This window comes from Camelus bactrianus, chromosome X (genome assembly GCF_048773025.1).
Source record: "Camelus bactrianus isolate YW-2024 breed Bactrian camel chromosome X, ASM4877302v1, whole genome shotgun sequence".
In the NCBI taxonomy this organism is placed as follows: domain Eukaryota; kingdom Metazoa; phylum Chordata; class Mammalia; order Artiodactyla; family Camelidae; genus Camelus; species Camelus bactrianus.
Genome location: NC_133575.1, coordinates 65,041,255 through 65,066,637, shown reverse-complemented (window position 1 = coordinate 65,066,637; position 25,383 = coordinate 65,041,255). Strand labels below are relative to the sequence as shown.

The 25,383-nt window shown below is 33.1% G+C and overlaps 1 protein-coding gene across 3 annotated transcripts; it reads left to right on the top strand.

Moving 5' to 3' along the window:
* The first annotated feature begins 15,734 nt into the window (after window positions 1-15,734).
* HMGN5 (high mobility group nucleosome binding domain 5) lies at window positions 15,735-23,290 on the top strand. Of its 3 annotated transcripts, XM_074359236.1 has the most exons (7): window positions 15,735-15,950; window positions 16,903-16,943; window positions 17,683-17,712; window positions 18,266-18,295; window positions 18,553-18,606; window positions 20,514-20,648; window positions 21,988-23,290. In XM_074359236.1, the coding sequence occupies exons 3-7, from the start codon at window positions 17,701-17,703 to the stop codon at window positions 22,708-22,710; spliced, it is 954 nt and encodes a 317-aa protein (XP_074215337.1). In that variant the 5' UTR covers window positions 15,735-15,950; window positions 16,903-16,943; window positions 17,683-17,700; the 3' UTR covers window positions 22,711-23,290. The 3 variants fall into 3 exon arrangements, with proteins under 3 accessions (XP_074215337.1, XP_010948060.3, XP_074215338.1); XM_010949758.3 differs by lacking the exon at window positions 16,903-16,943; XM_074359237.1 differs by lacking the exons at window positions 16,903-16,943; window positions 18,553-18,606.
* The last annotated feature ends 2,093 nt before the right edge of the window (window positions 23,291-25,383 follow it).

The window sequence follows — 25,383 nt, the reverse complement described above, 5'->3', positions numbered from 1 at the left end:
TCAGTTTTTACTTGTTTTTCTCTCAGCTGTTCTGATTTGTTGCTTTCTATTGTCCTATCTTCTAGGTCACTTATTCATTCTTCTGCATTATGTATTCTGCTTTGTACAGCCTTTAGATCAGCTCTCATTTCAGCAAATGAGTTACCGATTCTACTTGGCACTTCTTTATAGCTTCAATTTCATTTTTGACATATTTTATATCTCTAAACATTATCTCTTTTAGTTCCTTCAGTACTTTGGTCACTCCTTTTTTGAAATCTTGATCTAGTAGCCCATTACCATCTATTTCCTTGATCATTCTTTCAGGGGATTTCTCTTGCTCTTTTAATTGGGAGTGGTTCCTCTGCTTCTTCATCTTGCTCATATCTCTCTTGTACTGTGGCTTATGAAGTATCAGTTATCTATTGTGGTACTTAAGTAATTTATTTATTTATCTACCTAAAGCCTATGCAGGAATAAAACAGATTCATGTCGTCTTTGTCTTTTGAACAGGGCAATTTTCTGTCAGAGTTCAGCAGGTGTTCTGTTTGGCTGGGTGGGTCCATGTATGTGAGTTTTGGTGTATTTGTGGGAGAGGGTGAGTTACTCTTCCATCTTGTCCCCCTCTCTTAATTTGTACTTTTCTGATGGCTAATAATATTGAACATCTTTTCTTTTGCTTACTTGCTACCTGGATATCCTCTTTGATGTTCATGTCTTTTGCACTTTCTAATTGTCCTTAATTTTTAAATAATTTTTGATTTTATTATTTATGTCAAGTTTTGGCAGTTATTTATATATATTACACTTTTGTTAGATAGGTGATTTGCAAATATTTCCTCCCCATTTCTAACATGTCTTTTCATCTTCCTCACAGCATCTTTTATAGAACAAAATTTTGTAATTTTGATGAGGTATGATTTATCACATTTTCCTGTTATGGGCCATGCTTTTTGTGTCAAATATAAAAACTTTTTGTCTAGCCCTGGATTCTGAAGCTATTATATTTTTTATCTAAATTTTTTATAGTTTTATGTTTTACATTTAAATCCATGATCCATTGTGATTCATTTTTTAAAATAAGATGTAAGGTTAAGATGGAGGTTTGTTTATAGCCTATGGATATCCAGTTGTTTCTGTACCATTTGTTGAAAAATCTGTCTATCCTTCCTTCATTGACTTGCTTTTGTACTTTTGTCAAAAATAAATTTGCTATATCCACTGATCTTTATGTCTGTTCTTTTGCTGATACAACACTGTTTTAATTACTATGCCTATATAGTAAGCCTTAAAATTGCAGGAGTGATTCTTTTTTTTCAGAATTGTTTATTTTTTAGCAATAAAGTATTTTTAATTAGGGTATGTATAATTTTTAGATAGACTATATATAGAATATTTTATATATATAGAATTATAGAATTCTATAATATATACATAGAATTGTATATTGATATATCAATTCTAGAATAAGTTGTCTATATTTAAAAAAATAACTTGGAGCTTTTGTAGGAATTACATTAAATCTATAGATCAGTTTGTGGAGAATTGACATCTTTATTATATTGAGTTTTCTATTCCATGAGCATGGTATGCCTCTCCATTTACTTAGGTCTTCTTTGATTTCTTTCATCAGCATTTTGTAATTGTAAGCATATAGAGACTATATATATTATTAAGTGTATTCCTTTATATTTCATTTTCTTAGAAACAATTATAAATATTATTATGCTTCTAATTTTGGTTTCCATCTGTACATTGTTAGCATGTAGAAATACAATTGAGTTTTGTGTGTTTATCTTGTACCTTCCAATCTCACTGAAATCAATAGTTCTAGAGAATTATTTGTATACACTAGTGGATTTTCTATGTAGACAATTTGTCATCTACAAATAGGGTCAGTTTTATTCCTTCTTTTCCAATCTTTGTACCTTTCATTTCCTTTTCTTGCCTTATTGTACTAGCCAAAACTTCCAGTGAAATATAAGAATAAGTGGTATGAGAAATTTTCTGACAGTTCTATCAGATTCTAAAAGGGACATGTTGAGATCCTCAACTATATATGTGGGTTTGTCTCTTTCTCTCTTCACCTCTATCAGTTTTTGTTTCATGTATTTGTTTTGAGGCTCTATTGTTTGATGCATAGACGTTTAGGATCATTATGACTTCCTGGTGGATTGACCCTTTAGTCATTATGTAATGTCTCCCTGTCTCTAGTAATTTTCTGTTCTGAGCTCTAGTTTATTGGATGTTAATGTAGTGACTCCTGCTTCTTTAAATTAATATTTGCATGGAATATCTTTTCCTACTCTTTTACTTTCAACCAACTCATGTCATTGAATTTGCAGTGAGTCTCATGTTAACAGCATATACTTGGCTCATTTTAAAAAATTCATTCTGCCAATCTCTGTCTTTTAATTAATATGTTTAGGGAATTTACATTTACCATTATTATGGATATGTTAGAGCATAAGTCTGCCATTTTATTATTTGTTTTTCATTACCTCTGGTTGTCACTCCTCTGTTTCTCTTTTTTTGCCTCCCTGTTTATTTCTTAAACATTTTTTCAGGATTCTATCTTGATTATTTCTTGATTATTTATAGTGTTTCTGAGTGTATATCTTTGTATAGCTTTTCATAGAGGTTGTTCTCGGTATTGCAATAAACATATGTGATTTATCATAATCTACTGGGTTCAATATTTTACCACTTTGAAGTGTGGAAACCATATTTCCATTGAGACTCCCTTACTTTCCCTGCTTTTTAAATGTCATTGTCTTGAATATTTGATGATGTTATACATTTTGTTTCAATTGTAAAATGATTTATAAACCTCATGAGGAAAAGGATAATCTATGCTATGAACCCATATTTTTTAACCACTTTATTAAGATGTCAGTTAGATACCATGTAATTCATTCATTCAAAATGTGCATTTCTATATTTTTCGTGTAACAGGTTGTGCAACAATCATCACAATCAATTTTAGAATAGTTTCATTCCTCTAGAAGGAAACTCTGTACCCATTAGCATTCATTGTCCATTTCCCAAAACTCCCTCCAACCTTACCAGTCCCAGGAACCACAAGTATATTCCTTTTCTGTCTATATATTTGACTTTTCTAGACATTTCACATAAGAGGAATCATGTCTTATGCAGTCTTTCTGTTACAGGCTTCTTTCCCTTAATATACAAGCATACCTTTGAGCTTCACTTTATTGTGTTTCACAAATATTGCATTTTTTTTAAACAAACTGAAGGTTTATGGCAATTCCACATTGAGCAAGTCTATCAGCACCACTTTTTCAACAGCATTTTCTCACCTTGTGTTTCTGTATCACATTTTGGTAGTTCTTGCAACATTTCAAACTTTCTCAGTATATTTGTTATGGTGATCTGTGATCAATGAATTTTGGTGTTACTATTATAAAGAAATTGCAGCTTGTTGAAGGCTCAGGTGATGGTTAGCATTTTTTAGCAATAAGATATGTTTTAATTAGAGTATGTACATTTTTTTAGACATAATGCTATTGCATAATTGAGACTAGAGTATAAAGTAAACATAACTTTTATATGCACTGGGAAACCAAAACACTCATGTGACTTGTTTTATTGCAATATTCACTTTATTGTGGCAGTCTGGAACTGAACTTACAATATCTCTGAGGTATGCCTGTAATGTTTTCAAGGTTCATTCATATTGTAGCATATAGCACTATTTCATTCCTTTCTATTGCTGAATAATATTCTATTGTATGAATGTACCACATTTTACTTATCCATTTATCAGTCAGTGGACATTTGGGTTCTTCCTACTTGTTGGCTATGGTGAGTAATGCTTCTGTAAACATTCATGTATAAGATTTTGTGTGGATGTATGTTTTATTTTTTTTGATATATATCTAAAAATAGACTTCCTGACTCATATCAGATCCTTTGCCCATTTTAAATTGGGTTATTTATCTTTTTATTATTTATCTGTTAATAGTTCTTTACATAATTGGAATAAAATTCCCTTATCAGGTATATGATTTGCAAATATTTTCTCTCATTTTGTGGGTTGTCTATGCACTTTCTTGATGGCATTGTTTGCAGTACAAAGTATTTCAATTTCAGTGACGTCCAGTTTATCTCTTTTTCTTTTGTTGCTTGTTATTTTGGTGTCATATCTAAGAAACCACTGCCTAACTCAAGGTCATGAGTATTTACTCCTATGTTTTTTCTAAGAGTATTATTGTTTTATCTCTTACATTCAATTGTATGATCCATTTTGAGTTAATTTTTGTGTATAATGTGAAGAAGTCTAATTTGTTTGCATGTGAATAATCACTCTTTCTAGTGCCATTTGTTTTAAAGACATTTTTCCTACTGACTCTTCTTTGCACCTTTGTTGAAAATGAGTTCATCACACATGTAATGTATTTTCTACATTCTCAAGTTGATCCCATTGATCTATATGTTTATCCTTATGCTGGTATTTTAATTAATGTTGCTTTGTAGTAAGTTTTGAAATTGGGAAATGTGAATCTTTCAACTTTATTTTTCTTTTCTAAGATTACTTTAGCTATTCTGAGTCCCTTTAATTTTCACATTAATTTAGGGATTGTGTTAAATGTGCAGATCAACTTAGGGGGGTTAGGGAAGAATGAGGAGTGACAGCTAATGGGTACAGTTATTCTTTTGGGGGTTATTTAAATATTCTAAAATTGATTGTGATAATGGTTTCACAACTTTGTTAATATACAAAACACATTGAATTGCATGCTTTAATTTGGGTAAATTTTATGGTATGCAAATTACATTTCAATAAAGCTGCTAATGAAAACCAAATAAATCTAATGATGAAGTTTGGTATTTGGTCATAACAAATTAAAAATATTAAAGAAGCCAAATATTAAATCCAAAACTCATTGAAATATTCAAGTTCAATATGAAATAAGATGATAGTGTTCAAACTCAATGTGAAAGTCCTAAACTGGTTGTAATTAGTGCTTGTAACCAAAGAGTGCAATAACACAATTGAGAAATGGCATTACAGCTCATAGCATGATTTCTAACAGACTAAAGTTCAATATTTGGTCAGCTGCTATGTTTACATTAGACAAGTTTTGTAATATGAATAAACACTGTTTTCTTAGTGTAACTCTTGTTTACCAGATATAAATCTATTTATGGATTCATAATAGATTCACCCATTTTTTGTACTCATTGAAAACAAAGTTAGGTATTTTTATATCCATTATAATAAAACAATTTTAATGGAAACACAATTTGCTAAAATTACAACCCTTTTTATATTTAAAATTAATTGAAATATTGAAATGACTTGGCAACAAAAACAAAAACAGGATTATTAGGTTAAAAAGATAATGGTTTTAGGGAGGTGGGAAAGGATAAACTGGGAATTTGAGATTTGCACATACTGACAGGTATATATAAAATAGATAAACAAGTTTATACTGTATAGCAAAGGGAAATATATTTAATATCTTGTAGTAGCTCATGGTGAAAAAGAATATGAAAATGAATATATGTATATTCATGTATGACTGAAGAATTGTGCTGTACACAAGAAATTGATACAACATTGTAAACTGACTATAACTCAATTTTAAAAAGATAATGGTTTTAACTTTTCATATGTCAGTAAAATTATGTGGTATACATATAATGGTATATACATCATATGTTTGCCAGTTTTATCTGGTCCATATCTTATGCAAGGAGGCTGAATTATTCCACACCTGCCCCTGTTTGCCTAAAATAGTAGCTGGTCAAGATCACATTTTCTATTTTGACTGGGCACTTATATAGTCTTCCTCAGTTCCAGCACAGTTCCTTTGCAGGGATTTACCTAGCTGTGCTCAAGGCAGAGTCTCACTTCTCTCTAATCAACCAAGAAAAAAGAAATCCTATCTATTCAGCACTGCCTGAAAAATACATAGATCAAATAGTCACTGAAATTTCTAGTTATATAAGAAACCCATGCATCTGCACTGAGCCCTGGGAACAATGCCAGTGCCCCTAACAGAGGAGTATTTTTCAAAGTGTGGACACATAGGTGGTATACAAGGTAATTTGGGAGATACATTGGAAAGTATTCTAATAATTACTTATTTTATATGTATTATGAAAAATAAAAAATAGCACAAGTCAGTATTTTAACAAATATTACTTTTTAGGATGAGTAAAAATATATAGAATTATTAATAATTCTTTACTTGGAATGCTCATCTCCCTTCTTTTGTCTTACTTCTTCAGTAAAGCCTTCCCTGACCTCCCCACTTTTCGTGATATTGGCTTCTTACTCTGATTCCCGTACTATTTTGCACATATCTTGATCATATCACATCTCAGATTACATCGTAATTTTTATAGGCACATCTAACTCTGTACTAGATTGTGAGTTCCTAAGAACCAGAGCCAAATATTTGTATCCTCAGTGCCTAATGCACTGGCTGGGACCTGAGAAGTGCTCAGTGAATATATGTGGAATGCATGAATGTGAATTACAGCTGTGGTCAGGACAACTACATTCTACAAACATTGATGTAGTAGCTTTCCCAGTTGGGGACAAAATGGCACTATGTCCCAAAGAGAATGGAAAATGTAAAACTGCAAGACAGGAAACCAAACATAATTAATTCTCTGTCTAATTAATTACATTAGCTAATTTTTTATGCTGAGTTTTCTTAGAAAAAAATGAATTTCTGAACTGAGATTCAAAAGCAGAATTACTGGATAAAATAAGGGCTGAAAGAATTGAAATGTAATTAAAAGAGCATAGTCTCTGGAGTCAAAGTCATCTGGATTTTAATTCTGGCTCAATAATTGCTAGCTGTATCACATGTAAATTGAGGACCAGAAATAATTTGTATAAAACCTAAATAGTACCTGACACATAGTAAACTTCCAGTAAATGGTAGCTGTTATTATTAATTTAATCTGGAGAATATTTTACTAGTAAACTCTAAGTAGGGCCTTTTGAGGGTTTGACTAGAGAGAAAAATATAAAAAAGTTCCCTCTCTTATCTTGCTCCCATTCCCACCCCAATCCTCTCACTATAGCACTGTGATCATTACCTTCTCAACTTATGCCAGACACCAATCTAAAACACAGCTGGTCTCTCCTCCTGAAGTTCCTGGTATAGATCTTCCCTATACAAGGAAATAAATCATTTTCTAATTCACACTTTTCTGGTGGCAAGCAGATAATTGTTTATAATTAAAAAGGGTTTTCATCCAGTTTCTACTGGGTTAGAGTAAATCACACTACTGTCGTGCCAGGAAAGTACTTAATCAAGCAGAAGAGGTGACAATGCATCAGTGTACTTTGTTGGAAAAATTATAGGCCAAAAGTTGAAGTAGGAAACCTTATTTCTATTCTTAACTTTGCTAATAGCTTACTTAGAAATCTTAGGTGAGTTGCTTCATTGTTCTCGGCCTCAATTTCTTTACTCACAGATGATAAGTTCTATGCTGAGACAGCTGGCTCATATTTAGGAAAAAAACTAAGCTGTATCCCCACTCCTTTAAAAAGCTTAGGTCAAGAGGACTAACAAATCTTTAAGTATAAAAAGTGAAACGATATAATTTCTAGAGAGAAGTGTGAATGGATGTGTTTATAATTTTGGAATAGTGAAGTTCTTCTAAAAGAAAACACAGCCAAGAAGTCATATAGAGAAAGTGATAAGACTACATAAAAACTTAAGTCTTTTGTCTGGAAAAACACACCACTCTAAAGAGCTCAAAAGATGAAACAGAAAAATCAAATAGAAAAATAAAGGATATGGTCAAATAATTCACACACAAAAAATACAAATGACCATCAAACACATATAAAGATGTTTAACTCCACTCATAATTAAAAACATGCAAAATTAATAGATTTTAAGATAATAATGCTGGCCAAGGTAAAAGAAGTGATCATGCTTCTGTGTTGGTGAGAGTGTAAGGTGATGCTGCTGTTTGTAGCTGATTCTTGCTACCTGTCTCTGAGGCACTTCTGTTACAATCATTCTCAGAAATGCCCCTCTTAATGGTATTCCTACTACTTAATTTGGCATCCCACAGCCAGGTTTTAATCTGAGACACCATGTGCAAAAATAGATACACTGTTCTTACTGTTCCATTCCCCATCACCACCTCTGCCTTGAGAAAAGTTCAAAGCCTCCTACAGTATGGCTCTTTTTCTCTCTTCTAGTCTTTGGGAACCCTTCCTACCTGGATAAACAAGTTCCACAAATTCCAAGGACTTAGCCAGTATAATTCTCAAAGCATAGCCATCAGCAACTGGCTGAGGGGAAGAAACACAAAGATTTTGCTAAATTCTTGAAATGGAGACAAAATACAAATTAATATTTAAAGAAATTATCCTCCCATAGTTATTTCAAATATAAAATTAAGATGACTAAACATAATAGGATACTACTTTTTATGGACAAGTTAGCATAAACTCACAAAATAATGTTTCTGTTTTCAAAAGCTGCACAAAATGTATTTCATAGAACAAAACATACCTCATGAACCAAAACATCATTTATTTTATTTCTTTTTAAAAATATCCAATGTGGGCCATATCCAGGAGAAATTAAGTACCAAATGGCAATTAATCATACAATAAATTTAGATATGAACTGGAACATAAAAACAAAAGACTGGAGGAGTAATTTTCCTTTCATTTTGAATCAGTAATGAATCCATATATCAAATAGACTAAACGATATATAATCCGACAAATAGATTAAAGAATATTTTAAAATATTATTTTAAATTTAAAAAAAAATATTATCTTATTTACATCTAGACCATGTAACCCTGAAACCAAGGGAAGAAATTCCAAAGATATGTTTAGTTTATTTAAAATAATGAAAATATGTAAATGTAGATTGTCACTAAAATGTGTAAGAATTGAGCATGCCCATTTGCTTAAATGGTTACTCACTTCAATATAAATTATAATTTCTCTGGTTATAAGTCAGTGGGAAATGAGTGAAGCATGTCAACTATTGTTCAACAAATGAATTGAACATAGACTGACAGTAACAATTGGATAGAAACAAACAAACAAAAAGAATGATTCCTTGAAAAAGAAGTAATGGGGAAAATCTTGCAGTAAATGTTTTTCACTATGTCCTTAGAATTTATAGACATAGAGATGTGTATAAATAATCCCCCTAAAATGACTCTTTAGAGATAATTTCCTAATGATTCTTCTCCAGTGGATCCTCTTTTCTCTCTTCCTCCTTTACTATACACTTTAAAGCATTTTTCAGACTTAGCACATTTGTTGTATAGCTGTTTGTTTATTTATCTTCTTGAAGGAATATACAGTTAGTGATTATAGCAACACAGATTGCCAATTTCTCAAAACAGAATCTACCTGAGTTCTACTACTTCGTCAGACCATTCATATCTACAGTTTGAAAATTGAAGAAAACTAGTTTTAACTTTGTGTTATTGCACTTTAGATATGTCTAAATTAAAAAAAAACTCAGTTGATGGCTTCAAGTAATTTACAATAAAATATAACAATTTGGAGAGTTATATGATGCTTATTACAAAACAATGTGATATGTAAGGCTCTAAGTAACTGGATGAAGGCCAAAACCAAAAAAAGGGTGGGGGGCGGGGACCAAGCATGACACAAAGTTAAGAGAATCATTTCTCTATGGGTGTCTTAAATATCCAGCATTTGACTTTAACTTCTGGTTAATGGTATTGAATTTTTTACTAGTGAAGACATTGGTTTCTGACACAACCTATTTGACAGGCCACTACTATTTTGTCTGTAAAGGTGATTGTTTCTAATCAACCCTCACTGATGGAGAGTTGGACTACACCAAAAAACTGATCTATCTTTTCTTGAAAATAGGCTCTAGTCTCATATGGGCAGCATGGAGAATTTATCAAATTAATTAATTCTTTAAAAAATTTGTTTTATAAGGATAACCAGCATTAGTGAGCTTTCTAAAAAGACAGAAGCCTGAAGCATTAAGGTAAATTAAAATACAAAAAGCGAAAATATAACTGTTTTAAACTAAAGATGCCACTGTGTTAGCATCCTATAATATTTACACAACTTGTAGAAGTGTCCTAATATACATCTTAGTAGTTTATAAGTGGTGGACTAGTATCTATGCTTCTGTAAGATAAGGCTGATGGTAAAATATTAGAAAAAAATTAAGATTTTTGTCTCATATTTCATGCAAAAACAGATATTAACCATTTCAAAACCACAAATTAAGTTCAATAATAGAATTTAGTAAATTTAAGGGAACCAGAAGATTTTATAGCTAAAGGGAGAAACTTCAAAACTCTTTTCAAGTAAATGAGGACACCGACTGGAAATTAGAAATCTTCAAATAAGTTTTAGCCAATGAGAAAGCTCATCTGCAATTTTATTTGAAAACTTCTTTGTTGGCAAAAGAAAGAGGTAAACCTAGCCAAGTATCTGTCAAGTTCTGGGTGAGAAACCTACATTACCCAGAATTACCTTAGACCAAACAAAACAAAAAAAAAAAGATGAAAGTAGAATTTCTCTCCCCTAAGTTTTCTACTTTCTTGAGGTAATTGAAAACTGACTAGAGAATTCAAGTTTAAGATCATAGATGAACGGAAGAGCCCATGAATAAGCATTAAAAAACTTGAAGTAGGCTGATGGCCAGAGTTTCTCCTTGAGTTTTGAACTTGAACAAGTTTTCAAAACTCAAGTTTTGAAATTGAACAAAATTTGTATTTACCAAATATGCCACATAATCACTAACATTTCTGCATAAGTTGTATAATTGTTAATATCACAACCATAGATAACACTTTTTAGTGAAACTCCCCCCAAAAAATAACTGCTCCACACTTAATAGATGATCTTGGGCATGTTATTTAACTCTATGGGTTAGAGTTTATTCATCTGTATTCCAAGGATATTAAATTAGAACATCTCCAATAGCCTCTTCTCAGCTTTAAGGTCTGAGAGCCTAAAAATAGGATTTCTTCAAATAATTACTTTAAAAGTAGGTAGATATTTTGCAATTAAAAACATAAAATTGTATATTCCATTTTCCCCTAGAAAGCATCCTCATTTAATTTTACTATTGAAAGCATACTTTCCAGATCTTTCATATCGGGGATCACTTACTAATTCACTATTTTATTAGTCTCAGGTCTGCTATGAATATACATAAGATATGGGGAGCTTTGGGTCCTCAGTATTATATTTTTTCCAGAGCCTCAGCTAAGTGCTGCCTGCCATCAATCTAAGCAAATTCTTCAGATAAATCTTATATGAGAATTAAAAATAAATGTATTCTGTTGGTGGTAATGTAAATTGGTGCAGCCACTATGGAGAAAAGTATGGAGGTTTCTTAAAAAACTAAAAATAGACTTATCATATGGTCCAGCAATCCAACTCTTAGGCATATATTTGGAGAGAACTCTGATTCAAAAAGATACATGCACCCCAATGTTCATAGAAGCACTATTTACAATAGCCAAGACATAGAAGCAACCTAAGTGTCCATCGTCAGATAAATGGATAAAGAAGTAGCGGTGTGTGTGTGTATGTGTGTAAGTATATATATATATATATATATAATGGATTTTTTCAGCCATAAAAAAGAATGAAATAATGCCGTTTTTAGCAACATGGATGGACCTAGATATTATCATACTAAGTGAAGTAAGTCAGATAGAGAAAGACAAATATATGATACCATTTATATGCAGAATCTAAAAAAAATGATACAAATGAACGTATTTACAGAACAGAAATAGACTTACAGACATTGAAAACAAACTTATGGTTACCAAAGGGGAAAGGGAAGGGAAGGGGGACAGATGAATGAGAAGTTTTGGATTAACATATACACACTATTATATATAAAATAGATAACCAACAAGGACCTACTGTATAGCACAAGGAACTGTACTGAATATCTTATAATAACCTATAATGGAAAAGAATCTGAAAAGGAAATATATATATATATATATTTAACTGCATTACTTTGTTGTACAGCCGAAACTCACACAACATTGTAAATCAACTATACTTTAATATAAATAAATAAATGGAAAAAATAAGTGTATTGATGTATTTTAGCTCACTGTAAACTTATCATTTATTTTGCCGTCTGAAAATACCAACCAAAGTATGTTTAAAACACAGATTTTAATTATATGATAGAAGTCTTTCCTCATTATTTGCTGATTAGTTTTCTGATATTTTTTTCATTTTTTTGAAATATAATAGAAATAATAATGATAATGAAAGGCCAAAATTAAAGTTAACTTAATACAGAAAAGAAGTTTTTTTACTAATCTTTCAGTATTTTTTATATCCCATTGCATGCAAAGCAGTGTATAGAGAAATACTTTTAATTATGTAACATATGTATTTTAAACTGTGAATATACAGAACATGTGAAGACTTATCAACTGCCTAGCACCCATTTTCTCATAAACGTTCAATTCTTTCTTTTGGTAGGGGGAGGCAATTAGATTTATTTATTTATTATTTTTAGAGAAGGTACTGGGGATTGAACCTGGGACTTCATGCATGCTAAGCATGCACTCTACCACTTGAGCTATACCTCCCAATTCTTTTTTTTTTTTTTTTTTGGAGTCTCCATCTTAAACATTTTAATGTTGGTGTTTTTCCTTCATAATTTTTCATATCTTCCTGTGTCATTTCCTAGTGGTTACTAATGGGCATGCTACAGCTCCTAAGTTTTGTTAGGGATAGTAGGCATACTTAATACTCAGGGAAAACTAAAGTGTCCTGTGGAGAATTGTCCAGCAATCAACCTTCATAGTCATTAATAAATAGTTCTAAAACATTAATAAATAACTTCAGAAAAAAATGAGCTGATAAAATGTCTCATTTTGACAATTACACACAAATTAAAACTTTACTTAAGGAATAATTTATCAATTTTAGAAAAATAGTTTTTAAAGTTAGTAAATTCTATAGGATATATGTAGAGTGTAATGTGCTGGGAAAATATTTAGGCAAGGAGAAATAAGTCTATAAAATTTTAAGTCAATGTGAATGTTTACGCCTGAGTAGTTGGGAAGAAAGTGTAAATATCAAAGCTTGCTTACGTCATATGAGTGGTACAATCTAAGTTCTATAGTGTAATAAGAAGGTAGAATCTTTTGGGGCTGAAATGATTGGAGAAGGCTTTTGTCAAAGAAGTCATATTTGATTTGGGTCTAAACAGTTTGGTAAACATTTGCTAGGCTAAGATATTAGAGAATGGGACTGCAATTGGAGGTAATAACAAAGGCAAAGAGTCTAGGGCAGGTTGGTTTGTATAAAAGACTACCCTGGTTAATCGTTGGATAAAAGAACATGGGGGTGGGGTCAAGAATTAGAGAAATGTTTCATACTTAGAAAATCTTATTATGCACGCATGACTGTTTTTTCAATCTGATAAGACGTAAATCACAGCTGCAACAGGTTAGACTGCAAAGAAGGAAAATTGACCAAAAAAGAAAATTTCTGACAAACTTAAGAGGACCCTTAGAGCCCACTGACCTACACATCTTTTCTTTGTCTCCAAACTAAGCCTCATGATTATTTGTTTCAATCCACTTGGACGAGGCATTCTGTTCCCTGAACAAGTACAAATTTTCCTGCTTCAGCATTTGCTATAACAGTCTACCCAACAGTTCAGAGCCAAGTCAAATACTACCTCCTCAACAAAAGCCTTCTCCAATGATCTCATTCTTAAAGGACAGTTCCCTTCTGTTTTATTATTGAACTTAGATTGCACCACTCACATGATCAAGCAACCTTGATTTATAAATATGTATGCATCTGCTTGTTCTATCCTACAAAATTATAAAAATCTTTAAGGGCAGAAATGTGTAATGAAACTTTGCATACTGCAGGGTTTTGGATTTTCATAAGCGAGTTTACAAAACCAAAATCCAACTCACAAAATAATGCTAAATACAAATTTGTTGAATGAATGTGTTCCAGTGTTGACACATTTTTCATTCCATTCATGTTTCTCCTTATCCTTATAAAGTGATGCTTATATTGAACCCAAATTTTATGTTTACTTTCTAACTCTTGGAAAATAAAGTGATTGAGGCATATGTAGGCCCACCCAATAATGCTTTCACCATAAGAGTAAAAGAGGAATTAAGAGCATCTAGGGAAGATCCCGATAACCATGGACAAAGGAAGCAATTTAAATGTCTTTCTGATTTACCTACTTGAATCACAATGCAATATGAAGTTGGAGGAGGGAAATTGAGCTGCAGTCAAACAGTCTTTACTACCTGATCTCTTTATTTCCACACTGTATGTGCTGGAGAAGAATGGGCAAAAGTAAAAATGATGGGTTCCTCTGTTAGGCTGTATTTTACTTTGAAGGGATGGTTTGGTATTCTATAGCAGCTATGAATATTTATTTTTTAAACTGAAGATTCCAATTCTTTAATCCACATGAACACAAATGGAATTCTACCTTTAAACAACTGTCCAAAAGGTTAATTTTCTTTTTTGATTAACCTTCCGGCATAGGGATTTTGGCTGTTGTTGGAGCACTTTTAAACCCAATTAGCCAAACAACAACCAAAGCAAATCACTCTGAGAAAGGGCTTCAGGATCCTACATTTTAACCTATAATTATCCACAAATACTTTATTTGACAATCCCCACCCCTACATTCACAACCTGTAAGTCTCAGGAACTAACTTTAGAAGGCTGATAGAAGCCTCTTTTAGGGTCAAAAGCCACCTAATGATTGCTATGACGAGGGTGAGGCTAGGGGGCACTCTTGTTAGGCACAAATTATAATTTGGGGCACCACAAAACTCAATAATGAAGATAAATTTTAAAGACCTAAAGTAATGCAAAAAATCCATGATGAACAAAACATCAATTTTAAATAAAAACAGGATCCTACCCTGCATTTGTGTGATTCACCTCAATTGCCTCACTCTAATATACTGAGTTTTGGGCACGTCCTTAAATTTGCACTTTCATAGCTTTATCTTAGTTCAGTGTCTAAATCTTAAACATTTTCATGCATGGCACGTTCCCAAGTCCCTTCACTAAATGCCACCTTTGGATTCATAATCCATTGTATCAGCACTTTTCCTCTGGAAAGACCTCTTATTACAAACCTCACGCGAGGTCCCACTGAATTCTTGGTGGACTCCCACCAAGTGGGATAATGGTATCTGTCTGGTGTCCCCACCTAGCTGCCCCCCAACTCTTACAGTTCCCAGTTTTATTCCTACTGTCCACCTGCTGGAGATGTGCTATTTTGGCACCCTTCTCCTGCCAGGACCACAATTCTGCTTTGGCAGAGTTTCTACAACCTGAAAAACAACTCCAGTCTTTTCTACTTTCTGAATAAGTGTTTTCCCCAGTTCATCGCCAACCTCCTGCCAAAGGTAGAATGGAAAGAGTGGAAACTAGACTCAAACATGTTTCTAAAGCACTTTTCCCCATAGGAAGAAGTTAAGCGGGAGTTTTGGATACCGAGGAGAAAGCAAGTGCATTTACTTTTGCCTGTCATTACAATATAAAAGGAGGGGAAAAACGATCAAGACAATTCCGGCTTTCCCGCGGGTTTTATGCTTCAGCACTTTCCATCTGCTAAGTCCGCGTGCTCATCCACCCCACCAGTGGTCGGAGCAGGCAGAGTACGAGGTCTTCGGGCAAGTCCGTGGGCCACGCCTCCTGGGCTGGTCACCTCCCCTTATTGGCCTGACAGCCTGTCACTCCAATCTGGCTCCCACTCCTGCTAACCATTCACGTAGTTTGGTTGCGTCTTGGTGCGTTTAATGTTGCCAATAATGAGGGATTTTTTTTTAGGCGAGTACAGGTCGTGCTGCAATTAGTTCATTGAAAACTCAGTTGCTCTCAGAGCGGTCGAGTAAAGACTGTTTTTGGCTTTTTTCTTGCTGACTGTTAAGATCTCCTATAGAGAGCTGCAACAATGCCCAAAAGAAAGGTAAGTGAAATAGGAAGATAAAAAAGGGGGTTAGCGAATGAAATACATATTTCCTAATCGGCAGAGATATTTTTTAAGCATTTTGGCTTCTAGTTCGATTTTGTGATGTGTTGAATGGAAGAGGGGGGAAGTGTAAAGAATGGTCGATGTAAGGCTGAGGATGGTCTCTCATGCAACTAGTAGTTCACTTTTGGCTTGTTTTGTTTAAGGGAAAGAATCGCTTGAGAGGTGTCTCCATGCTGAATTACAAACAGCCATAGCGCTGTGCTGTCGCTTCCAACCCCACCCCCCTTCCTCCGCTTACCGTATTGGAGAACACTTCTCCCAACCACACTTCCAGGCACTAGTTTCCTCCTCAGCCTCCAGCCTTTCTCCGGGAACCGACCTGTTTAGGGGAACGAAAGCCATGGCTTTCTTCTGTATTTGCCTTTGTTCTTTCCGTTTTCTTTTTCCTTTTTTTTCCCTCCTCCACTTCTTGTCATGCCAGATGGCTATGCAATGGTAATCCTGTGCCGTTAGGCGGCGCAGACTTCAAACTGTCCTAGAGAAGGGAGAGATTCACCTCTGTAATTAGCAACTTCAGGGCTGAGAGATCTGGGGTTCTCCAAGCTCACTGTCTAAAAGTGGAAGGATGATAAGAGAAATGAGTCAGATAAACTATTGCTGTTTTGGGGGTAGCATGGATTTGTTGACTTTAGACATGCAGAATTGATGAGCTGTTCAAGGGCTACAAGTCTTCTGCAAGCCCTCACTTAAAAATCTGTGGCTCCTCTCTTGGACGGGAAATAAATTAATGCCTCGGTATTTGCTAGTCTGTTTTGTGGGGGGAGTCCCTTAGTAATGAAATTGATTGCTATTTTGTTGATAAAATTGTAAAACACTGTGCTAATGTAAGGCGTTATGATTGTTTTGGTATTACTGTTATTTATCCGTTCGCATTCCTTATTTTTAGAACCTAGGAATAAGACTGAAATTCCCTGGTGCTCTGGGGCTGTGAGTACAAATCATGGAATAGCTTGATAATTCCCAGGCTAAAGGGCTGCTTGGATACGGAAAGAAATGGTTTATAATCACCATCCCCCTTCCTGAAATTCCTGCCGCTGCTCTTTTCTAGGCTTGTGCAATGGGTCTTGCTATTTTACAGAGCTGACAGCAACCTTGTAGCAGGTAGTGGCGGGAAGTTTTAAAATCCGTAGCCGGCTTCTCAGAATATCGCATTGATGTAACAAAGAGGTCCCCCCAAAGCATTGTGGGGGTTGTAGTTCTTATATGCAGAACTTGGAGGGAAGACTAGTCCAGAATTAGAAGAGAGGGTCGGATAAATACACTAGCATCTCAAGCAAAAAGCCTAAACAGACAGGGAAATTGCATGAAGTACCACCTTCATTCTGCCCGCCCTACACTTTCTGGCTTTAACACTGGCTACAACAGGTGGATTTTAAAATTAAAAAGGTTTGTTTTTAGGAGATGCAGTTTACACAAGAGGATGAAATTGACTATCAGTTGTATAAACTTATGTCTTGAGAATTTATTTGCATCTTGGTGCATACTTGCACGTTAGTAGACAGCAGTATGTAGCATGGTACTAGGTAATAACACGTGGCTAATTGAGCAGGAATCCAGGAAAAAGTCTTAAGCTGTTATATTGCAACTGCAATCCATAGGCACTTTTTTCTGATCTGTATGTTTATATCAATGGCCTTATATCTGTGTGATTTTCTCCCCTGTACAGGCTGCAGGTCAAGATGATATGAGGCAGGAGGTGAGTTTCTTTAGTTTCAGAATCTGTCTGAAAAAAACTTACTCGTTTTATAAACTTGAGACATATAAGCAGCTAAAAAAAAATTCTGGTTAGTATATTTGCACCATATGAGTACCAATATGGTATACCAGTGAGCTCTTTCAGAAATATAGTAGTCATTGAAAACTCCAAACTTCTTGGAATTTAGGACTTTATTGTGCTTAAGATCTAGAGAGAGCTTCTTCCTTTAAAGCAAAAGAATTGCTTTGTCAGTTTGCAAGAAGAGCCTATATTTTCTAAATATGCTTCTTGTTGCTAGCCATTGTGTTCATTTAGCCTAGCAATTGAAATTTAATTTGGAATTTTTTTTCCTTAGCTGTATGAAGGGTCCAGAGGAGGGAAAAAATCAAAACTTATATTTTTACTATGATATTTTCTAATCAAGTTCACAATGCTTCTTAATGACAAGATATATACAGTGTTAACACTAAATATTTTCACTACAATATAAATATTTTTAGTTTCATGTATCCATGTATAATTCTCATAACTGATCACTTTTTTTAACTTATAGCCAAAGAGAAGATCAGCCAGACTGTCTGCTGTAAGTAGTCTTATTAAAAAGCTGCCCATGTATTGTAAAACGTAATTTTAAAATTCAGGGACTCCTGGATAATACTGGTTATTTAACACAATATTTTTGACATTAAAAACTTTCACACCAAGGAAATGTTTTTATACTAGTGCTCAGTTTGAACTATACTCATTTATTTTAATTATGAGGTTGAATTTCACTGTTAGTTATCTTTCTTCAATTATGATTTCTTCCTTATTTCTCCAATGACTTGATTTTTGATGCAGTTGCCTGTGCCCATTACACCAGAGTTGAAGTCCAAAAGAACATCAACTCCAAGGGTAAATATCAACATGCAATGTTGAGAGAAATTTGCTTTTCTTTAGAAATAGCTTTTTGGAAAGGCATACAGTTGATCATTTGGCTTTTAAAATTTTCTGTTCAGTTAGTAATTATATTATATATTATAATGTATATTATAGCATGATATATATTACATATAACATATATACATATGGTACATGTAAGCCCTTTGAGTAAGAAATATTTGTTCATGTTCTGTGATTGTCCACTGTGTTTTGGCATTTTCATTAGGAAGAGACAAAACAAAATTTTAATTGGCTAGACCCATAAAGTGTGCCTTTGGACATCATATAGTCACAATACCAATATTCCTGGGAAAACAAAAGGTGTAAATTGTAGTAACCAAAGTAATGCTTTGTGATAATAATAGTAACTAACGTTTGATAATACTCTGCAGTATGTAAAGTGCTTTCATATGCATTATTTTTAAATGCAAGCAATTCATTTCATATAGGCTTCTGTGCTCTAATGTTGTGGCTAAAGACATTAGAAATAGAAATAGCCTCAATATTAGGTCCACTTTTTTCCCTATACTTTATTTAGTGAAAATAGTATAATTTTATTTCTTTTTAAAAACTGCTTTATTGAGGTATGATTGATGTTTTAAGGATTGGTTATGAATCTTAACATCATAAAAGATTAAAGCTAGGAAGAACATCAGAGATCATCTAATTCCATCATTTTTTGGTTGAAGAAGCTAAATTACAGTTGTAGTCATAAAATGCTTTGAAATCCTTGATTAAAAGATATTGCTAAAACTATGGCAAATGAAGTTTTAGTAATAATAGTACGTGACAACAGAGGAGAAAGTTTCTTTTTAGTTTTTTTTCTATTTCACATTTCAAAGTCATTGTTTATAAAATTAAGTACTCAATTTATAAGTTATTAAAATAGTGAACACTTTATTTCCTTTAAAAATAAAAGACAGTGCTAAAATAAAACAGATACTATATAATCATGGACTTTAAAACATGTTACCCTCCTTGACTCTCAGTATTTCATGTGTTAAAGGAATAATAACATATCTATATTGCATTTTACAGTTTCTGAAGTAATTTCACATATATTTTATCATTTGTTTCTTATAACATCACTATGAGGTAGGTAGTATTACTCTCTTTTACATATTAAAAAATAAGCACAAGGAGATTTATGCTTTTGCTGAAGATCACATCAAGAAACAGACCCAGATTTAAAACACAACATTTGCTGGCCCCTTAACCCAGTGTTCTTTCTACTACATACACATGTAGGCAAAGAGCTTGCTTCATAAAGCAATCGTGATTGAAGTCATTCCACAACTTGTAGACCCAAAGATTGAATTGCTAATGTCCCCAGGTGATCTCTTTCAAATATATCTAAATTGATGGCATAGTATTTCTCTTAATTATTACCAATGGAGACTCTGCAATCAAAAACCCTGTTGAAGAGGGATAGGATATAGCTCAGTGGTAGAGTGTGTGCTTAGCATGTACGAAGTTCTATGTTCAATCCCCAGTACCTCCATTAAAAAAATAGTTAAAACCCTGTTGTTAATTAATAGATGCGACAGAGATAAACTTGCCCCCTCTAAAGAGAGTTAATTTATCAAAGTCTAACCTGATACTGGCAATTGGCCCTGAGTAGCTACTGGTCAGCATTCTAACTTGCTGCTTCTTATCTAAAAGAAAATTTCTTTGCCTTATATCACAGGAACATTTTTCACTTTAATGCCTTTTCAGGTTTATAATGAAACGGAAAGTGTCAAGTGATAATTTTGTTGATATTAAGATTATATGGATATTTTAAAGCTTTTCCATAAATTATTACAGCAACTAGTGAAATAACTTGAGCCACACTGGTGAAATTGTATACTTATTTTTTACTATTTTGTGTTGCTGTACAGAAAATGAAGACAAAAAATATGATGGAAAAAAACTCATATGTAAGTGCCAAAGCAGTAGCTGAAACCAAGAAAGAAGTTGTTAAAGACGAATACAACAATGAAACTGCTGAAAATGGAGAAGCCAAAATTATCGAGGTATCTTAAAATAGTAACAGATTTGTCCATTTGAAAGTTTAACAGTGGGTGCAACTGAAAGAAGTCTTGTTTATCTTGTAGTTTAACAGTTGAGAAACGTTAAATGAGTATGGTTCTATAATGTCTTAGTCTGTTTGGGCTGCTGTAACAAAATACCACAGACTAGGTAGCTTATAAACAACAGAAATTTGTTTCTCACAGTTCTGGAAGCTGGGGAATCGAAGATCAAGGGGCCAGCATTTTTGGTGTCTGATGATGACCTGCTTCCTGGTTTATAGATGGCAGTCCTACCACTGTGTCTTGACATGATAGAAGGGGTGAGAAAGCTCTTTGGGGCCTCTTTTAGAAGGACATTAATCCCCTTCATGAGGGCTCTACCATCATGACCCTAATCACTTCCCATAGGCTCCATCTCCAAATATCATCACATTGGGAATTAGGTTATATCATATGAATTTTGGGGAACACAAGCATTCAGTTTATAGCATATAATATGATGATGTCTAAGGAGAAAAGGAAGAAAATGAATTTAAAATATGAGAATTTACATATATGGGTAGTGGGAACAAGGAGTTAGCATTGATATTAACACAATAACGCCAGTGATTAATAATATAGTGATTCTCTTATTAAATATAGACCAATCCTCTATACCTTTTGTCAGCACATGGGCTGTTTGTAAATCCCTTTCTGAGATCATATAATTCCTTTTCCCTCTTTAGATTACAAAACAAATCATTATGTAAATGTTTCCAATAGGTATTTCTTTGCATATTTAGCATACCACGTTTTTAGGTATTGTAGTAAAACAATGAAAATGATATTTAATGCCAAATGTACCAACCAAATCTGTGCACATAGGGAAAATCTTTTATAAGTGATCTTATGATACCTGGTTAAAATAAAAAAAAAACTTCAAGTAACTTTTTCAAAGTAAACCTAAATCTCACTATTATAGAAATAAAATGTATTATTTCTCCAAGGAATATAGTTTGTTTACATGCATAATACTCATTGAGATCTGCTGATACAGAATATATGTTATTTTTCTGTATTTACCGTTTCCTCATATTTGCAATGAAAATTATTTATATGAATAAGTTTTCCTGAATTTTTATTGTTCCAGATATCTACTTTTGCATGTTTGCATGGAGATATTTTAATTAATCCTATTTCTTATAATGTTTCCTCAGAATGTGATATTTAGGAGAACATTTCCACAGGAAAATTACTTTCTTATGAAGTATTATTCTTTTCATAAAATAGATATAATCTTGTGTAAATAATTAGGAGAAGCCATATTTACAAACATAAACTTATTTTTTCTTTATACATATAGGAACCAGCTTCTGGAAAAGAACTTGAGGAAACAAACGAAGAAAAATTTGAAGATGTCAAAGAAGAGGAAGGAAAAAAGAGAGAAGCGATGACAGCAGAAGTAAAAGAAGATGAAAAAGAAGATCAGAAAGAATATGGAGAAGATCAAAACGAAGAAGAGAAAGAAAAAGATGGAAAGCAAGATAAAGATGGGAAAGGGAAAGAAGATGAAAAAGAAGGTGAAGATGGAAAAGGGAAAGAAAAAGGCAGAAAAGAAGAAGACAAAAAAGAGACAGGAGATGAAAAAGAGAATGAAAATGGAAAGGGGAAAGGAGAAGATGGCAAAGAGGAAGAAGATAAAAAAGAGAAAGCAGATGAAAAAGAGAATGAAAATGGAAAGGGGAAAAGAGATGGCAAAGAATTGGAAGATGGAAAAGATAAAGGAGAAGATGAAAAAAAGGGAGAAGACAGAAAAGAGAAAAGAGATGGAAAAAAGGATGAAGGTGAAAAAGAGGATGAAGATGAAAAAGAAGATGAAGATGGAAAAGAGGATGAAGATGGAAATGAGAAGGAAGATGGAAAACAAGAAGAAGGAAAAGAGGAAGAAAATAGAAAAGAAGAAAATGGGAAAGGAGAAGGGAAAGATGGAGGAGATGAAAAGGAACATGAAAGCAAGGCTGAAATTGGAAAAGAAACAGCTGAAAAAGAAGAGGTCAAAAAAGAAGAGTCCCAGAATATTGTTTAAAGCTGCCCTATATGGTTTCATACTTTGGTAATATGTACCTCCATGTTTTAATGTTAATAGAGATGAATATTTTTATCAAATATTTTATAAACACAGCTTTTCTTTAGCATCAATTTAATTTCAAAGCATCTTCATACTGATTATTAGACACAGATTTCCTAACATGAAATCATTGTCTATAAATTTTGTGATTATAATAATGGAATATATAGAAAAAATGTGCTTTCAGCTTGTCAGTGAATACCCTTTTCGATAAGTTATGTGCTAAATCTTTGAACTTTAATTTTACTCCTATATGTGATAATTTCACAAAGTGGAGACATCCTAAAAGAGTTTCCTCCAACATTCTTGTGGTTCTCTAGGTTGCTTTTATAAAGAAGGTGAACTATTTTCATGTAATGCTAAGAGTTAGAATTATCTTTCCCAAGTATAACTTTAATATTATTTTGGGAAAAAATAAAATTGTAATTCCATTTGTAAAAGAAATACAAATGTTTATTTCAAAGGGGCAGTTCTGATTATATGTGTATTCACAAAATTTTACTGGATTTATCTTAATAAAAATTCTCTTCAAAAATGATTGTAGTTTGTTATATCTCCAAAAATATAGTTAGTGAAATATTATAATGCTTGATTTTTTGTATTGTGATGTTCACGAAAGCATTTTAAAAATTTTTGCAGAGAGAAACATAACAAAATTCACCATTTGCCATTTCAAAGTATACAATTCAGTGGTTTTTAGTATATTCATAATGTTGTGCAACCACTATCACTATCTAATTCCAGGACATTTTCATCACCAAAGTGAGAAACAAAGTACCAGTTAGCAGTCTCTGTCCATTCCCTCCCAACATGCCCTACCACTGATCCCTGACGACTGTTAATTTACTTTCTGTCTCTAAGCATTTGTCTAATCTGGACACTTCATATAAATGGAATCATGCAATATGTGGCCTTTTGTGTCTAGCTTCTTTCACTTAGCATAATTTTTCAGGTTCATCCATGTTGTAGTATGTATCATTACTTTATTTCTTTTTATGGCTAAATAATATATTGCATACATATACTACATTGTTGGTGAATATTTGTTTCCATGTTTTGTCAGTTATGAATAATGCTGCTATGAACATTCAAGTGCAAGTTTTTGTGTACATGTATGTTTTCACTTTTCCTGGTTATATATCTTAGAGTGGAACCACTGGATCGTATAATAATTCTATGTTTAACTTTTTGAGGAACTTCCAGACTGTTTTCCAAAGTGGCTTCAGCATTTTATATTCTCACCAGCAATGTATGTGTTCTAATTTCTTTACTTCCTTGTCAACACTTGTTACTGTCTGTCCTGTCTATTATAGACATCCTAGTGGGATTATTTGAGAGTATCAGAATCATGGTAATTTTAATTTTCATTTCCCTAATGTTGTTGAGCATCTAATGTGCTTACTGGCAATTCAGATAACTTTGGAGAAATGTCTATCAAATCTTCACCCATTTTTTACTTGGGTTATCTTTTTAGTACTGAGTTAAGACATGTATATATTTTAGATGTAAGTCCCTTATCAGATGTAATGACCTACAAAATTTTTTTCCTATTCTAGGCTTGTCTTTTCAATTTCTTGATAGTGTCCTTTGCATAGGAAGTTTTAAATGCACAGAAGTTTTAAATTTTTATTAAGTCCAATTTATCTACTTTTTCTTTTGTTGCTTGTACTTTTGGTGGCATAGCTAAGACTCTGTAACAAGCCCCAGGTCACAAAGATGTACACCCATATAAAGAGTTTTATAGTTTTATCTCTTGCATTTAGGCTTTTGGTTCGTTTTGTGTAAAATTTTGTATATGGTGTGAAGTAAGGGCCCGAATTCATTCATTTGCATTTGGCTATCTATTTGCCCAAGCACCATTTCTTGAAAAGACTATTTCCCCACTGGATGATCTTGGCACTGTTCAGAAATCAATGGACCATAGATGTATTGGTTTATTTCTGGACTCTCAGTTCTATAACATATCTATATGTCTTTCTTCATGTCAGTACCACACTTTTGACTAAGTACCAGTACTTCTGTACTAAGTTTTAACATCAAAAGTATGTGTCTTCCAACTTTGTTCTCGGTCTCTTACAATTCCTTATGAGTTTTAGGATAAGCGTGCCCATTTCTACAAAAAAAAAAAAAAAAGGCAATTGGAGTTCAATAGGGGTCACAATAAATATGCAGACAAATTTGGGGAATGTTGCCATATTAACAAAATTGTCTTCCATTCAGGAACACAGGATGTCTTTCCATTTACTTAGGGTCTCTCATTTCTTTCTGCAATATTTTGTAGTTCTTAGTGTACTAGTCTTGCACTTCTCACTGATTAAGTTTATTCTTAGGTGTTTTATTCTTTTTGGAGCTGTAAATGGAATTGTTTTCTTGATTTCCATTTTGTATTGTTCATTGCCAGTGTATAGAAATGCAACTTATTTTTGAATACTGATCTTATATCCTTCAATTTTGCTGAATTCCTTTATTAGATTTAACAGGTATTTTGTGACTTCTTCAGATTTTTTCCATTTATAAGATTATGTCATCTGCAAATGGAGATTGTTTCACCTCTTTCTTTCCAATTTGGATGCCTTTATTTCTTTTATCCTGCCTAATTTCCCTGGCTTTAAAAAGGTTTCACAAATATTA

What these genes read in the sequence shown, in the direction of transcription:
- HMGN5 (XM_010949758.3), top strand. An exon ending in AAGATGATATGAGGCAGGAG is followed by an intron (nt 17,713 to 18,265) that starts GTGAGTTTCTTT and finishes TTTAACTTATAG; the next exon opens with CCAAAGAGAAGATCAGCCAG. An exon ending in GAGAAGCCAAAATTATCGAG is followed by an intron (nt 20,649 to 21,987) that starts GTATCTTAAAAT and finishes TTATACATATAG; the next exon opens with GAACCAGCTTCTGGAAAAGA.